Source organism: Chaetodon auriga, chromosome 22 (assembly GCF_051107435.1).
Source record: "Chaetodon auriga isolate fChaAug3 chromosome 22, fChaAug3.hap1, whole genome shotgun sequence".
NCBI lineage: Eukaryota > Metazoa > Chordata > Actinopteri > Chaetodontiformes > Chaetodontidae > Chaetodon > Chaetodon auriga.
In genome coordinates this window covers 11,442,064-11,459,342 of record NC_135095.1, presented here as the reverse complement: position 1 = coordinate 11,459,342, position 17,279 = coordinate 11,442,064, and the positions used below count along the sequence as shown (strand labels likewise).

General features: G+C 42.4%; 2 protein-coding genes and 1 long non-coding RNA gene across 4 annotated transcripts; 2 read left to right on the top strand and 1 right to left on the bottom strand.

The window, feature by feature from the left end:
* Positions 1–330: 330 nt before the first annotated feature.
* On the top strand, positions 331–3,391 carry yeats4 (YEATS domain containing 4). The gene is made up of 7 exons (XM_076721708.1): positions 331–550; positions 728–847; positions 987–1,053; positions 2,028–2,122; positions 2,229–2,318; positions 2,519–2,606; positions 2,722–3,391. The coding sequence occupies exons 1-7, from the start codon at positions 500–502 to the stop codon at positions 2,889–2,891; spliced, it is 681 nt and encodes a 226-aa protein (XP_076577823.1). The 5' UTR covers positions 331–499; the 3' UTR covers positions 2,892–3,391.
* A 689-nt stretch (positions 3,392–4,080) lies between these two features.
* Positions 4,081–15,209, top strand: napepld (N-acyl phosphatidylethanolamine phospholipase D). 2 transcript variants are annotated; one of them, XM_076722129.1, is made up of 10 exons: positions 4,081–4,322; positions 6,952–7,027; positions 8,233–8,346; positions 8,548–8,688; positions 9,430–9,654; positions 9,762–9,865; positions 9,988–10,153; positions 10,424–10,572; positions 11,063–11,177; positions 12,989–15,209. In XM_076722129.1, exons 1-10 carry the CDS (start codon positions 4,186–4,188, stop codon positions 13,118–13,120), a joined length of 1,359 nt encoding a protein of 452 aa, XP_076578244.1. In that variant the 5' UTR covers positions 4,081–4,185; the 3' UTR covers positions 13,121–15,209. The 2 variants fall into 2 exon arrangements, with proteins under 2 accessions (XP_076578244.1, XP_076578245.1); XM_076722130.1 differs by lacking the exon at positions 4,081–4,322 and adding an exon at positions 4,819–5,148.
* LOC143314861 (uncharacterized) lies at positions 13,025–16,552 on the bottom strand. Its single transcript, XR_013075840.1, has 3 exons — positions 16,465–16,552; positions 14,567–14,636; positions 13,025–13,132 (listed from the first exon to the last, which is right to left on the bottom strand). It is a non-coding gene; the product is annotated as an uncharacterized LOC143314861 (long non-coding RNA).
* Positions 16,553–17,279: the final 727 nt, after the last annotated feature.

Here is a 17,279-nt window from a genome sequence, read left to right as displayed (position 1 = left end):
AGAGTTTTCTTATTCCTTCATCTCGCCATTTTCAATCAAATTAGGCCCAAGTTGCTTACCATAATGAACATAGTTGAATAAGAAAACAGGAGTGAAGCAGTCGTGGCAATTGGAAAAGAATATACGCAATTTGGTAAAATTAGCGAAAGCTAAGACGGAGTTTATTGTGTTATGTGTGCAATCTGGGAAATTAATACATATACATATATACTTTTTTTTTCTTTCTCAATGATCTATGTTAAGATAAATGTCAGACGTTACTACCTCCATCAGGCGGAACCTTTATGTGCTGATATCGCATTCATACCGAGTAACTTAACATGTTACGCTAGTCACTTCCGGCGGTTGTTTGGTAGGAGTTTCGAAATGAGATAGTTGGCCATATAAAACGTACTTTAAATGTTTAAATGGCAGGTTTATTAAATGTGGATACACGCCGTGGAACAAGAGGAGTTCTCTAAAGAGTACGGGATTTACTTCACTGTCCTGCCACCGTACTATGTTCAAAAAGATGACTGAATTTGGTCCAGATTCCGGGGGACGAGTAAAGGTAACGCAATGTTACACTAAAGCAGGCTGGGGTTATTATTAGTGATTGAATATTTCTGTAACGTCCACCATGGTTTTTGTGTTTTATTGTTTTTTATTTCTCGTGTTTGGGAGTATTTTAACACGCATTCATTAAAGTTACCTCATATTAAGCTAGTTTTCGCTCCGTGATCCGCAGGGAGTTACCATTGTGAAGCCTATCGTGTTTGGGAACGTTGCCCGCTACTTCGGGAAAAAGAGAGAGGAGGATGGACACACACACCAGTGGTCTGTCTACGTGAAGCCTTACAGGAATGAGGTCAGACGCCCAGATCACATAACTCTTCATTATCATTGACAAACTGTAACTGGTTGAAAAGATGATCACCAGCCACGTCTCATGTCAGGTTGAAGGTCCTTTCTTAATTGTATGTAAATGCATAACACTGCTCCTCCAGGATATGTCTGCTTATGTGAAGAAGATCCAGTTCAAGCTGCATGAGAGCTACGGAAACCCACTGAGAGGTGAGCAGACCTTTGTGAAACGAGTGTGGAAAATGGTGGAATGCAGGAAAAGTCAGAAGGGAATGTCAAAGTATGTCATCTAGGCCAGCGGTCCCCAACCGGTGCCGGTCCGTGGGCCATTTGGTACCGGGACGCACAGAGAGACTGAACAAAAAACATTTTATTGATCATCAGTCTCATAGTCGAGCTGCAGAGTTTTGAATAAGCTCAAGTCTATCAGTGGTCTTTCTTCTGGAGGTCAGTACCCGGGGCCGACCCGGGAATAAAAATTATTATAATTATAATTATTAACACCCCGGGCCGGGATCCAGACCCGGGATCTGACCCGCGGCACACACACACACACACACACACACACACACAACCACCAGAGCCATACCAGGCCGCACAGAGTGACTGAACAAAAAAATGTTTCACTGATCATCTTAAAAAAAAAAAAAAAAAAAAAAAAAAGCAAGCCCACAAGCTAGCAAAAATTAGTAAAAACCAAACGTCTTTGGGGAGCTTCTTCGGAAAGGGAAAGGCCAAATAATGAGACAAAAGAAGAAGAGCTTGTAACTTACAAGAAAAAGAAAGCTGCATTTCAGAGACAGTTTCTGCAGTCCTACTTAAAATACAGATTTATCGCTTCAGGTGATTCTCACGCACCAAGCCCGCTCTGCGTAATATGTGGCGACAGGCTCGCAAATGAGGCACTGAAGCCTTCTCGTTGAAGAGAAACAAGCGCAGGACTCCCACCAATTACAACAACTACATTCAGGGTAATGGTGAGTTGTATTTTTACCAATATGTTTTTATTCGTTTCTATGCCGGTCCGGAAAAAAATTGCTTTACGTGAAACCGGTCCGTGGCGCAAAAAAAAGTTTGGGGACCGCTGATCTAGGCAGGTGTTTTATCCTGCGTCTTCAGCTGTGACCAGACGCAATTGCCTCTTCATCAGTCTGTCAGTCTCACTGTGTTCCTCTTCCTTCCAGTGGTGACGAAGCCTCCATATGAGATTACAGAGACAGGCTGGGGGGAGTTTGAGATCATCATCAAGATCTTCTTCATTGACCCCAATGAGAGACCTGTGAGCACTCCATAACACATGATAATGATTAGTATGTTGCACATATGAATGCATTCTGTATGTATGCTCATGCTGACTTGTGCTCACACTTGTGTGTGTGTCTTAGGTGACTCTGTACCATCTGCTGAAGCTGTTCCAGTCAGACTCCAGTGCCATGCCAAAGAAGACGGTTGTATCTGAATTCTATGATGAAATGGTATGTTGGCTTTCGTGCTGTAGCTTATGACCGTTATACTGCATCGATTTCTATGCTTCTTTGCTATGAAAATGGTAGTTATCTGCATATCACTGCATATCACTATGTTTCCATGTGGCATCAGTATTTTGAGAGTATTTTCAGAGTTGTGTGAGTCCGAGAGACCTGCACCTAACTCTTGTTTTCTTTGTAATTTCCAGATCTTTCAGGATCCTACGGCCATGATGCAGCAGCTCCTGACCACGTCAAGACAACTCACCCTGGGAGCATACAAGCATGAGACCGAGTGTATGTACACACACAGTGAACACAGAAACACAAGACCACTGAACGGAAGAGCAGCATAGTTTGGGTCGCTGTCATCATACTGAACGTGAATGTTTGTGCCCGTCTGTGTCTGCAGTTAGTGAGCTGGAGCAGAGGACTAAGGAGAAAATGGAAGCAGCGAAGAAGCGAACCAGCCAGGAGATCACAGAGCTGAAAGACAAACTAAAAGCCAGCAGAGAGAACATCAACCACCTGAAGGCAGAGATCAGGAAACTGGAAGAGGACGGAGACCATAAGGAGCACTGAGAAATGGACAGACACACACGGTGTGATCATTCAGCGGGGCTCAACCTGCGTTTTTCCAGACCACAGAAGTGACTTTTTTTTTTTTTTTAAACAAGACATTGTTATGACATATTTAGTGATTAGACTTTGTTCAAATTTATTTTGTGTGTTTTTGTTTAACATGAACACTCAATATTACACAGCCAAGACAAGACTTACGGTGGATTTTCAAAAATGGTGCATTGACTAAATAAAAATCTGAAATCTTTACATATCAGCCAGTGTTGTCTTGTATACTCTAACTGTGCTTGATCAGCTGGCTGTGAGGTGACCAGAAAAAAATGCCCTGTCATTTTATAGGATTAGTTTTTGCAGCATTAGTCTTATCCGGCTTCCCCATAGTGTCCATGCCTTCCTGGTGAGATACTCATTTTTGTGAGAACCGTTTTGAATGTGTCTTTGTTTTGTTTAGTTTTTACTGATGTTGTGGTTTTCTACATAAAATAAATATGTTCATGGTAGCTGTTGTTTTGGTGTCTTCTGTTGTAACCAATCGGGTTTGACGTGGGTTGATTTTAACACAGGTGCACTGCAACCAGCAGCATGTAGGTCAAAGTGAACGGGATGAAATGAACACCAAGCACTGTGCTGTATGTTCCCACAGAGTAATGACGGGTGTTTTCAATCTGTGTCACATGATCTGATCTATCATGCCAAGTGGCACAGAGTTTGACCTGTTTCTCAATCCTGTTCCTGTCTAGGTTTGCTTGAGAGTTCATGTGTGCATATACTGGGTAATTAACTGGGTGTGACATGGTTTAAACAAGCCGAAGGGGACCTTTCAGGGGTTGCAGTGATTGTATGATTGCTGTTTTTAGTTAAGTAATCACGAAGTTTGCACCCGCTGAAATGAAAAGATGAAGCGTTCTGCCCTGATTCAAGTACCACCTATAATACCTGATATTACAGAGTCTAAGAATCGGTGTTTAAAGATGAGTGTATATTCTATTTAGCACCCCTAGTCTATAAATACACATCAAGTTTTGAACAATACCGAATTTGAGAGGACACTTTTGTAAGCGCTTTTATATGCAAACGCTTGATATAAAACTTTATCCACATCAAAGCGGAGATGTTCATTTTCAGATTTCCGTGTTTTCTTGAAAGCATCCTACAGGAAGTTCAAACGACTTTTTCTGTCCGCATCCGGACGCCGAACACTTTTCCTTCAGCTGGACACATATGCAATTTCGTGTCACATGGCAGTTTTTTATTAAAACTCCAGAGCAAATATGGTCAAATACAACGAGCGACAATGGAGACCGTGTCGTGCAGGGCTGTACATTTGTTACCGGTGTGTAAGTTTAGTAAACACACTTGGCGAATGAATGTAGTTTGTTTGCTCGGGTTGAAGTCCCTCCAGGTGTCTCTCATTAGGGAGAGTAATTCAAGGTAAGTCCACAGTGTCATCTTTTGGTAGTATGAAAATCTGTAGACAGAGCCGTCTAGGCTTTAAGCCCTTAAGTCCTTTATCTCAGTTATCTCGAAAAGTATTCAAAAGTTTCAACAGTGACTTTCTCCTCTTTGACATAGTCAGTGCTGATGAGACATAGAGACATAAAATGACTTAGGCAGGGGGTGGCAGTTGGTATGAAGTAGTAGTTCACTTAAACAGTTTAATAATAAACCAAGTGATAAAATAAGCTCATAAAACTATAAAAACTATAAATATAAATCTCTTCCTCTAGAAGAAACAATGAAATATTTTTTTTTTAAAAAATGCACTTACCTGTACGAGTTGCACAAATAATTATTTTACTGAACTAAATATTAAATGCCATTTTTGTGTATGTTAATGCATATATTTATTCATTCATTTATTTATTTATTTATTTATTTATTTAAGCAAGCCTGCAGGCATAGCAAGAGTTTCTCGCGCGGTCACGTGATCAGAGGGTTTTAGCGCCGACGTCAGAGAAGCCGAGCTGGTGCCGACTGATCCCCACCGTCCTCCCGCAGTTCGACCCAGCGTCTTACCGTGGAGACACGTCTCTCCAGCTGCATTTACTGCTGGCTTTACGTTTCCACTCGCTGGTCCCTGAAACATACGTTGTTGTTATGTAAAATAAGCCGCACTGGAAACGCTCAGGAAGTCGTTTAGCTGTTAATAATGTCACCCCGCGCGCATTAACACAGTATATGGCTAACGTAAACGTAACGAATATGTCTCCTCGCTAAGAAAACAAGTGGTGGTATTCTGTTGCGTTCAAGTTTACAGGTAAGTTGTCTAAAAATAGTCTCAACTGGTGTGTTTTGTTGCTCGAAAGGACGCCTGTGACACTCGTCAGTGAGTGTGTGGTGGCCTAATTGCACCCGGTGGCTTTTTAATCAGTTTTATGCTATCACTATTTCCCCCAAGGGACACCTTTGGCTTTGCTAGTATTCAGGTAAAGATGCTAAAGCTAAGTATTAGTACATTTCTTTACTGTGTTTGACTGGAAAGTTGATGGTGTACCTGTGTTGTCTGTCTGTATTGCTGCTGTTTTTCCTGTCTGTCAATTCCTGTTCACACATTTTAAACAGGAAATAGTTGAACCTGTCTAAAGATGTTAAGAGTCAGGGACTAGACTAATTCATGGGCAGGCTGTCACGATGAGAGCAGTATTAACGCTAATTTGTTTGCTGATGCTTAACTGTTTTCATCCTCTTCTAAGTACTTGGAGACAAACCTGTCAGATAATAAAGATTTGATTTAACTTGAAGACAGAGTGAGCGAAAAGCTGCAGACTTCAGATTGTGTTTGTTGCTTATATGTCCACATCAGGCACGCTGGCAGGCTGCATAGATCTTTGTTTGGTTGTCATCCACAGAGCTCCATTGTTGTCCCCCGTGTCTGTGTGTAGTGTGCAGTTAAAGTCCATTCATGAGGCTGAGAGTGCATCATCAGCGCGCCATAGCTTTAATGTATGGAGTTCCCCAAAGAGGGCAAGTGCACTTGAGTTGCATTACTGCATCAGTGTGTGGACCTGGTATAGTCATAGATTTCTCTCAACACAACGGACGGTCCATCTCTTAACCTCTCATCAATATTATGCCATTATTGGACCATGTCTTACCAATCTCCTCAGTCAATATCGCAATGGAGGCCATTCTTAAGTGCATTTTCTGATCTCATTCATGAGTGGGATAGTCGTTAGTAAGGGTGTGTGCTGCTGCACTGTGTTTGCTGTGGATAATGGCAGGATGAGGAAAGGCTGTGATTAGGCTTGTTGGTTTTGGAGTGCATAGGTGCCAAGTAAATGCAGGTGTTTCTTCTCGTACCTCGAAACTAAAATGTCAGATTTCCTCTCATGTTTTGCAGCTTTTGCCACAGAAGGGATTATTCCCTTCAGCCACACATTCAGTTCAGGATTAACATTGAAGAGATTCATATATACCCTGAGTCAGCACCTGTACCTCAACTCAAAGTTTAATATTTTACCACCATGTGTGAGGTGGGTGTTGTTCAAGATAGAAGCAGCCAGAGCAAATGCACCAGTATTACATGAATACCTTCTTCATTTTCGTATCATGCATGCATTACCACACCAATTATTTCGTAAGCATTATTACACAAGAGTAAAAACAGTGCGTAATCTCTCCTGCTAGCAAGATTTTAAGATGTAAAATTAATGTTAAATCTGAGACACTAATAGTAAATACAGCTAGGTTTGAAAGAAGGCTGAGACACTGAATTTGGTGCACTGTGTTTGCACTAAAATGTCACCCTGATAGTCATGTCATTTGAATACAGTGAAGCTGATTTTGCTCTCTGTCTGATTAGTCTTTCTGTCTCATATGCAAACTATGGTTTCACTGTCAGCTGTTAAATGTGCTCTGTTATCTTTGCAGTCGTGTTACAGTCAGTGAAGGGATCCAAGTTGTGACTCAGTTGTTCATGGGAGTGTCTAATGTCTGCTGCAGCTTCTGCTTGAGACACTGCTTCGGAAAAGCAGTTTGAGGGCCAAATTACTGATTGGAAGCACTTTGTAACCATGTTGCATAAGTTAAACGTGTTTATGTTTGTGTTTATATGTGCCAGGTGTGGTGGTAAGCCCATGGAGAGGCCATCATCTTCAGGTAGAGCAGCGCTGGAGGAGAGTAAAAGCCTGGTTGAGGTAAGCAGCCTACTCGTCAACTCAAAACTGATGTCGCATATTGTAATTTATTTGAGGGAAACGCTTTACAGTGACATGAAATGCATGTTTCTCTGGAGACTTCCGTTTTGTTGGGGGATAAGTCTTTCTGCTGTTGTTAGCTGACCAAATGTGCTCCCATTTTTTGCATCCAGAGCTGAAAATGAGTCTTTTTCACAGCAGACATTTTGACTTGTCATAGCAGGAAGAGCACATGTGTATCTAATTACATTAATGATGCCTCACTTCCATCCAATTGCTCCGGTCAGCCATTCCAGCGAACCAGCATGCAAAATAGCAGCTGCTGCTAATCTCAACGGAATACAGTTTTATTGATCACGCCCGTACTTTTCCGACTATGACATGCCAAAATGTCTGCTGTGAAAAAGGGCCACTCCTCCGTTTTTTAGACATAGACAGATTTTGTAGCTTGTGCATACCTCTGATTATCAGTTATAAATATACCACGGCCTTCTTCTGTATGACCTTGCTAGAAGTCACCAGAAATAATGATACAATATTAAGCTGCAGAAATTAAGCACCTGCCACTTCAACAGCATAATAAAGATGAATAAACAATATACAGTTAATTGCACAGTGTCTGCAGCCACAAACACACATTAAACCAAAGTGAGCTGCACAGTTTTTACACACACAAGTTAGGCAACACAGGGGTTGATGACTTCGCTCTCTGTGGTTATTGTCCTCACCTGTCTCTGAAATCCTTCTCTGAACCTTGTGCACCACTGAGTCCTTAACAGTCTGCTCTTGGTTCAGTTTCTTTGCTTGTCCATTGTCAGTTCATAGTATAACCAGTCCTTTCACCCTCTTTCCCAATGCGCTCCTCGAACTTCAAACATTTTGAGCTCAAAGAGGCTCTGCAGCCCCAACTGTGACAGAAATTGTCAGAAACAGCAGAAAGTCCTCACACACCTCTCTGAAGGAGGACATTCATGAGCAATGTGGCAATACACAGACGTCACTGCTGGAGGATCCACTGTGAGGGTTTTAGCCACCAGAAGCCCAAAATGATTCAAATTCATTTTTAACTTTCCACATTTTACCAGCTACAGTTAAATTTGATGGCATAAAATGACGTCTTAATTAAAGTCGGCTCTGTGGTTAATGGTGTCCCGTCCTCTTTCAAATCTCTTGGAGGATGCTAATTGTTTGTACCTGCACTGCAGGATGTCGGAGTGCTGAGAGGTGCTCAAGGTGGAGAGGCGGATCCTCAGACCCCGAGGAAGAGCAGCTCCTCTCGCTGCTCACGCAAGAGCTTCCGCCTGGACTACCGGCTGGAGGTAGAAACCTCACTTCCCATCATCCTCCTGTTCCCTGAAACCTCTCTCCTCTTCCGCCTTCACCTCAGCTCACCTCAAACCTCATTTCCATAAACTCCTTCCCTCATGCTGTCTCTCCACTTCTCTGCCTGCTGTGTTAACCCAACCTTTGAAATGCCCTTCTTTAATGGCTAAAAATGTATTCTTTTTCTTTGATTGCAGGAGGAGGTGACAAAGTCCTGTCGGGACAAACATGGCCGCTGGACCAATCCCTGGCCCACATGGCGGTTTCCTTCCTACACCACCCTGCTCAGGTTCCTGCTGTTGGATAAAAACCACAGCAATATACCTTCTAGTAAAGAGGTTGGTAATTGTTAGACCAAAGGTTTGCTATGCTGTATTAAAGTCATGTATCACATTTGTTTAAGCAGACCTATGTATTTTTCTTGTATTATCCCTCTCGTGATCGGTGTTAGAGGTCATATACAGCATTTCTCGTTACTGTCAGTAGGAACATTTCCCTCTGTCGACTGACAGTAAATACAGCACAGCTCCTGGTGGAAACCTCGCTGAGCTCAGTCAGAGCTTAACAGGCTTCACAGGCTGCTTTCACACAGCTGTAGAAAAATGTTTAACCCCTTAATTGCACAGATTGCACCTTGTTTTGTTGTGTAAACCCAGAACGTTAGAGGGTATAAAGGCAGCTTTCACTGTATTTCAGATGTATTGCGTGTTTGGATGAAGCCTTGTAAATCACACGTGTAAAAGTTTGTCGTTTTCGCTGTAGAGTCGTTGCATCTCTTGAAACAAAAGCTGGATCTCTAGTCAGATGTCTTTCCTTTTGGTGTTGCCAAAAAATTGAGGATAAATCCTGCAGGCAACAGTAAAATCATGTTAACTCATGGGTCACATTTGCCAGAGTAGAAGACAGTGACTCTGTTATTAGGGTTAGAGGGGATTATGATTCGCTTTTGAAAAGTATGATCAGACGAAGTCACAAGACTGAAACCCATTCCTGATAATCAGTATGTGGTTTTCTCTCTCCTCCCTCCCTCCACCCCTCTCTGTGCTGCTTATTCTCCCCTTTGCCCTCCCTCCTCACAGGCTCTGGACAATGAGCTCCCAGTCATGGAACCGTATTTCGTCCAGAACCCAGACCTCTCAGACTCTGGTCCTGGTCTGAGAGTCACCTGGCTGGGCCACGCCACGGTCCTGGTTGAAATGGACGGGCTGAATATTCTGACGGACCCAATTTTCAGCCAGAGGGCCTCACCATTCCAGTTCATGGGGCCCAAAAGGTACCGAGGGCCCCCCTGCACTGTGGAACAGGTTTAGTACTTTTTCTTCTTAATTAACAGCACAGTATCTGACCCATTGTTTCTGTGGCTGCTTCCATCATACGCTCCTTTCTTTTCTTTAATCCTCCCACCAAACAGCTGCCCAGGATCGATGCTGTCGTCATCAGTCATTCTCATTACGACCATCTGGATGCTGGATCTGTGGCCAGCCTTAATGCACGCTTCGGAGGGGAGCTACGCTGGTATGTGTGTTAATCTGACTCACCGGATGGAGACTGAGGCTCTAAGAGCCGAAGGGTCTGCCACAGTGCAGTAATAAGAGTATGGCAGGATGTTGTATTAAGACCACATGTGTGTTTCACAGGTTCGTGCCCCTGGGTTTGATGGACTGGCTGATGAAGATGGGCTGTGAGAACGTGATGGAGCTGGACTGGTGGGAGGAGAACTGCGTCCCGGGTCATGACGACATCACGTTTGTCTGCACGCCCTCACAGCACTGGAGCAAACGCACCGCGCTGGACGACAACAAGGTAATGAGTCATTACACTTTTTAGTCATTTCTGATTAGATTGTAGCTTTTAGGTAATAATTTAAACACTTAGTGGCTTTAATTGGGTTAATTCAGATTGTACAATAAGTACATAGATGGTGTTATGCCACCATATAAATACAACAGCTCAATGTTTGATTACTAAATAATGATTCAGACAGACAAATGACAGTTTAACAGTTTTTATTTGGAGTTCAAAGTGCATTCAGTACATAAACGAAGCTCTTTGTCTTGTTCTGTTTCCTCTCAGTCTTTATGGGGCAGCTGGTCTATTTTGGGTCCGGACCACCGGTTCTTCTTCGCTGGTGATACCGGCTACTGCTCTTCCTTCCAGGAGATTGGACGACGCTTCGGACCGTTTGACCTGGCAGCGATCCCCATCGGAGCTTACCTGCCCAGGTTCTGTACATGATACACACACATATACACTTAGTGGCCACTCTATGAGGTACACCTGTATGATCTACTGCAATCCAATACAACAGCTGCCATAAATTCTACCTTTCCAAAGTGGAAATGTTTAACTTCAGTTTATTACCAAGAAGCCTACAGTTAGTGCTGGTGATGTACTGGACTACATTGTATTGAAGTGTTTCTAATTTTCTGTCCTCCCTATTTACAAACATCAGGGGGCAGAATATTAGAAACACCTCATCAATACAATGTAGTCCAGTACATCACCACCACTAGCTGTAGCCCTCTCAGTAGTAAACTGAAGTTAAACATTTCCACTTTGGAAAGGTAGAATTTATGGCAGCTGCTGTATTGGATTGCAGTAGATCATACAGGTGTACCTAATAGAGTGGCCACTAAGTGTAAAATGATAATGTATGTAATCATCTAAATTAGCATTGAACATAAGAATACTGAACTGTTCTTTATTTTTCAGGGACATGATGCAGGGGCAGCACGTCGATCCAGAAGAGGCGGTTCAGATTCACCAAGACCTTCAGGCCAAACAGTCTGTGGCCATTCACTGGGGAACCTTTGCTCTCGCCTATGAGGTAAGAGGACACAGTTACTTAGATTTGAGTTAGATGATAAGATTGATGCCACTCTCACGTTTGTCCGTTCATGTAGTCATTAACACACAGTAAAATGTGCCAAAGGTTGAGGGAGCGTTCTGCTGAAGCTCAGTATTGATGTTAAATCACGACCCATTGTTAGATTCTGCAGCAGATGACATGATTAGCTCAGAATGAAGACTGGAGACAGGACGAATGGCTGGCCTGGCTGTCTGAAGGTAAGAAAATCTGCCTATCAACACCTCTGAAGTTCATTAATTATGTTATATCTCATTTGTTTAATCTCAAAGAAAGAAAACTGTAAAAAAGATGATTTCTCGATCTACAGGAGACGATGTGCTGGACTATTTGTTGGATGGGCACAGTCACGACTGGAGTGAGGTTGTCAGGCAGCCAGCAAAGACTCCAGCCAGGCCTTTCACCACCTTCCTGGAGTCTTTGCTGGCTTCCTGACAACCTCACTCTAGACGTGACTGTGCCCATCCAACAAATAGTCCAGCACATCGTCTCCTGGAGATCCACGAATCATCATTTTTACACCATTTTGTAGAGATTAAACAAATGAGATATAACATAATTAGTGAACTTCAGAGGTGTTGACAGGCAGATTTTCTTACCTTCAGACAGCCAGGTCAGCCATTCGTCCTGTCTCCAGTCTTCATTCTGAGCTAATCATGTCATCTGCTGCAGGATCTAACGATGGCTCGTGATTTAACATCAATACTGAGCCTCAGCAGAACGCTCCCTCAACGTTTAGCACATTTTACTGTGTGTTAATGGCTGCATGGACAGATGTGAAAGAGGCATCAATCCTATCATCTGACTCTTGACAAGAAAGTGAATATTTCCAAATCTCAAACATTCCTTGAACACACAACCATAAACAAGTGGATAACAAAGCAAACAGACGTTCATCTACTTGTAATAAAGTGCACACTCAACTGCCAGTTTATTAGGTACACCTACATCTCTGTAGAGCTCGAGCTTTTATGTCCCTCTCTGGGATACTGTGACTTAGAATAGTGATGGGAAAATGTGTTTGTAATAAGTTAGTGTAGTTGTCAGTTTATTAGGTACACCAGGCTAGAACAATGCAGTCTAATCCAGCAGTCCTGCAGTGAATGCTCCCTTCAGGAAAGTCTTAATGTTCAGTTTGGGTTAAACTGTTTTCAAAGAGGTGTTGATTGAACCTCATAATCATTGTTGAGGCTGCAGTTTGTGGAGCTTCATACTGAGAGGTGCTTCTGTTATTTAGCCTACCCTCACTCATACAAATGGGGTGGACAAAATGATAGAAACACCAGTTAGTATAAAGCAAACTAATTCAACAGCACCACAAACTGCAGCCTCAACAATGATCATGAGGTTCAATCAACACCTCTTTGAAAACAGTTGAACCCAAACTGAACATTAAGACTTTCCTGAAGGGAGCATTCACTCCAGGACTGCTGGATTAGACTGCATTAGTTCTAGCTTGGTGTACCTAATAAACTGACAACTACTCTAAGTTTGTTGCAAACACATTTTTCAATCACTATTCTAAGTCACAGTATCCCAGAGAGGGACATAAAGGCTCGAGCTCTACAGAGATAAAAAGCGCTCTGACGCTCTCTTATGTTCTGGTAATACTACGTAACAAAAGGTGCCATTGTTTGTTAAGCTGCATGACTGTTCCTGCAGCTCACACAGTTTAACAACCTGACAAAAAACATGCTGAGCTAAAATTAACCTGACTGAAGCCTGTGTGTGGGGACGCTCGTTAATACTCACCTTGTCCCTCCTTCATGCAGTTCTACCTGGAGCCGCCGGTCCGTCTCAGAGAGGCCCTGGAGCAGAAAGGACTGAGGCCAGAATCCTTCTTCACTCTGCATCACGGGGAGTCTCGCCTTATAGCTTCACAGGAAGGAGACGTCTTTAACTGATCCTCTCTGTGGCTGAAACAAAGAGCAGAACATTTTACTCACCGTGCATAGATGGACTTCATTGATTTGAGTTTGAAATGCATATATGTATGCAGTTTACATACTGAATGTTGTCAGTGCTACCTACAGGAGCCGAGACTCCACTCTGATGTTAAATGTTGGCATCAGCTCTTAGTGCTGGAACAGTGTGCTAAGTGTGTAGTTCAAGTCACAAATACAATTTAAATCCATATAATATAAGATTTGTATGAGCGTAACACTAAGAGAGAAAAGAGCACAAGTAACAGAAAATTTTATCCTGAAAATAAAAGTGCCAGTTTTTAAGAGATTCCTGCAGCTAAAGATTGTTTCCATGAGGCGATAACTTCAATTTTGGAACACAATGTCAAATAAGATTTTTTATGGTGTTCACGCAGCTTCAGAGGCTTTTAGGCCCTCTGAAAAGAAATCTGCACACTTGTGTCATCAGTTCTTCACAGTCAAGAGGCCAAAACATGAATGGAATTCTTTGTCTCAATATCAGCCAATCACAGTGACATTAAAAAAATGCAACAGGAATTAAACTGACATGGAGTAGCTTGTGGCACATTACTGTGGTAAGCAGGGCTCTTAAATGAAGAAATTAAAAGTAATTTGGGATTTTTGAAGTGGGATAGTATGAAGTACTTATCCACAGTCAGTGTGTTACCTACAGGACATGGCAGCTGGCACACACTCTGTTTGGAGTAGCAGCAAAACTTACATAGCCACCAAAAAAAGACCACTTCTAAAAAAAAAAAAAAAAAAATCAGTGTTTCTTTACATGTATGCTGTTTTTAGATTATTTTCACAGACTTACCTTCTAGTCTGACAGTTCCAGTGGAAAACTGAAGGTGTCATATCTGTCGATGCTATCTTCAAAGCCACCAGACTCCTTTGACAAAAACAGTAATTTTACCTCGCAGTACACAGGAGTTGCTGCTCTACTGCTGCCTTAATCTGTTAGTTTTTGGTGTCATTTTGTGATTTTGGTGTTTTAAAAAGGGTTAGTTCAGAACCAACAAGTCACACAATGACTAAAAACAAACGAACGTATCGAGGCAGCGGCAGGTCAGCAGCTCTGGTGTTCTGAGAGGTAAAATTACTGTTTTTGTCAAAGGAGTCTGGTGGCTATGGAGAGAACAATGTAACTGCTTCAGTCTCCCATTGGAAAGAGCTGTCTGACAGCAGGGTAAAGCACTGAAAATATACTAAATATAGCATATGCTTAACTGACACTGATTTTTTTTTTTTCGGGGTGGGGGGTGGATATATACGCTTTGCTGCTGCTCCACACTGGGGGCATGCTTAGCGCCATCTACTGTAGGTGATACACTGACTATGGAGACATACCACATACAACCCTACTTTAAAAAAAGTGAACTGTTCCTTTAGTATAGGTGAAGTTTGTGTGTGTGAGCCACAAACCTGAGGTGTGAAGCTGGACTGGAGACTGCAGACGCTGATGCAGCTTCATGTTGACACACGGCTGGACTTCCTGTAATATAAAGAGAATATTAGAAAGTTATTTAGAGTAGTGGTTTTCATAAGATTGGTGCTAGGCAGAAAGGTTTTTCTCTGAATGTACTCTGGCCAACCCAAAACTAGAGGAGACGCAGAAATGTTAGACACCTGTTTTTGTTGTCTGTGATTTGAATCCCACTGTGTGCTAATAGGAGCTGTGGGATGCAGTCAGAAGCTGAGCTGGGTTCAGCTTCACGCTCTGCAAATGCTGTTTTTGTTCCCGCTTCAGACACGTTTGTTTTTGATGCTCTGAAACCACAGCAGACGTCTCTCTCTTTGCTTATCGGTGCGGTCACCTTCTCACTCACGTCAACGGATGTATTTGCCTCAGAAAGCAACAGTAGAATCGTTTTAGTGTTCGAGTGATGTTATTTTGTATTGTTTTTGTTTTTTAATGTTGGGTCTGTAAAGCCAGAATGTACGAACAGTCGACAGCACAATGTGTTCATTTAGCAGCCTGGTTCTAACTACAAGGCCAGACTGTGCTAACTGTGGTTTACACTTGATCCCTGTCACTGAATTACTCATTAAATATAACTTGCATACCAAACATGTTTGTTTTTAATGTACCTTGATGGCTTATGTTTACTCTTCTAACATTACTGTTTTGTCCTGCAGCAGTAGATCCCAGCAAGTAGTACGAACACATTATTTCTACACTGTTTCTTACCCTAAAAGAACACTAAGTACAACGGTGGTGAACATTGAAGTCACTATGTTCAGGATTTCTAAGTTTGCAACTTTGGCGCCCCCAAGTGGCGGAATAAAGGCACAGACAGGCAGCGCTTTAGGTTTACATTACAAAATGGAAACGAGGCTTCAAGGCTCTGCCCATAAATTGGCTAATGTCGAGGCCAGGTTAAATTTACTTCTGCAAAGCAACTGATTACGAAAAGTGCAAACGAGGCTCAACAACTTGTTGGATTTTTATCCATTTTAGGGAGACGTGTGAAAGCATGTGGCTCTTTACTGTCGAACCTGCAGTCTGTACTGTGTTTGTTGATCCACATGTGCACTTTTACTCTATACAGACAGCGAGGCTACGAACATCTGATGATCTCATAGAACATGATGTATTGCTGCAGATTAAACCAGCCAACAGTATATAAAGAAGTTAAAATGAGCTCAACCACAAACATCTACAGCAGTAAAATGAAGCATACACATTAATGCATTTTACTGCACTATGAGTACTTTGACTTGTAGTAGAGTACTTTCACAGTGTGGTATTAGTAGTTTTACTTAAGTAAATCTTTGTACTTCTTCCACCACTGGTAGTAGCAGCAGCAGCTTAACTATTAACGCAATAATAATAATAATAATAATAATAATAATAATAATAATAATAATAATAATAAATGAGGTTTAACCGACGCGCTTCGGACGTTTAGTTGGTTTGTTTTCTCACACAAAAAATTACATTTAACACACTGAACTGTTTCAGTCTCAAGCTGATTCACCTTCACCTTCAGTTTTATTTCCCTTTGCTGGAAATCTACAAAACACTTTGCAGCTTTGAGTTTGACTGAGCGGAAAGTCAAATTTAGGGGGAGAATAATCTGTCGCTTAAAATGAACTAAAAAACTGAAACAGAAGAATCATCCAAACAAATGCGAAGTAATCAGCTGCTGGTTAAGGCCAAACACCAGGCACCAACTTTAACTCAGTGAAAAAGCACTAGAAACGAGGAAAAACTCGTTTCTAGTCCACAGTCCGACTCTGATCATTAATGCACAGCGAACAAAAGAACTTTACACGTGAATCCCGGAAAAACAAAGAGGATAAAACGGATTCATCCAAACCTGGTCTGGAGGTCGGCGCTGCTCAGAAAACCCGTCATGAAGCAACAGTCTGGCATCTTCTTCCGCTTCACTGCTGCGTCTTCTTTTCAGGACACAGAAACTGGAAGAAAACATTTTAAAAAGTGCTTTTCTTCGCTCTCACTCGTCTTTCCATCTCGCCGCCATGCTGCCGTGCTGTTAGCGTCCGACCGCTCACAGGTGTGTCTAATTGATCTCACCTGCGTCTGATTGCATGGAAACACAAGCCTGCAGCGTGAGGGGGGCGACACAAGGTGGCGCTGTCTGCAAACGTTTCTCACCCTGCCTTCAAAAATACGGACGCGCACCAAAATACAGTCTGATATTATTGGTTTAAATGAAGGATTTCATAAGAAATAATGTGTTTCTGCAGAGTGTGGGCAGTCATTAAGCTTCAAAAGGCCGCATTCGTCCACAGACTGAGAGTGTTTGTGGGCCTGCCTGGTGTGATTTTTCTCCCATTAAAGTCACATTAAAGGTTGTTTGGAGAGATTTGGTGGAGAACACACTGCAGTGTGAGGAGAGCTGAGCTGAGTCAGCGGTGGGGAAAAGCCCCGTATGTTCCTGTGAAATTATCTGATTAACATCAAAAACACCAAATCCAAACTCTCCCCCCCGGTCCCTCACAGAGGCCTTTGTCGACACAACTTCAGGTACATTTTGACTAAAACGTTTCCTCGTGAAAACGTCTTATGAATCACACATCCTCTGAGCTGACGCAGAGGCGAGTTTCAGTGACGATTTTCACTCTGCAGGAAGTGGGAGGAAGAGGTCCAAGGTCTGAAAACAGCTGAACG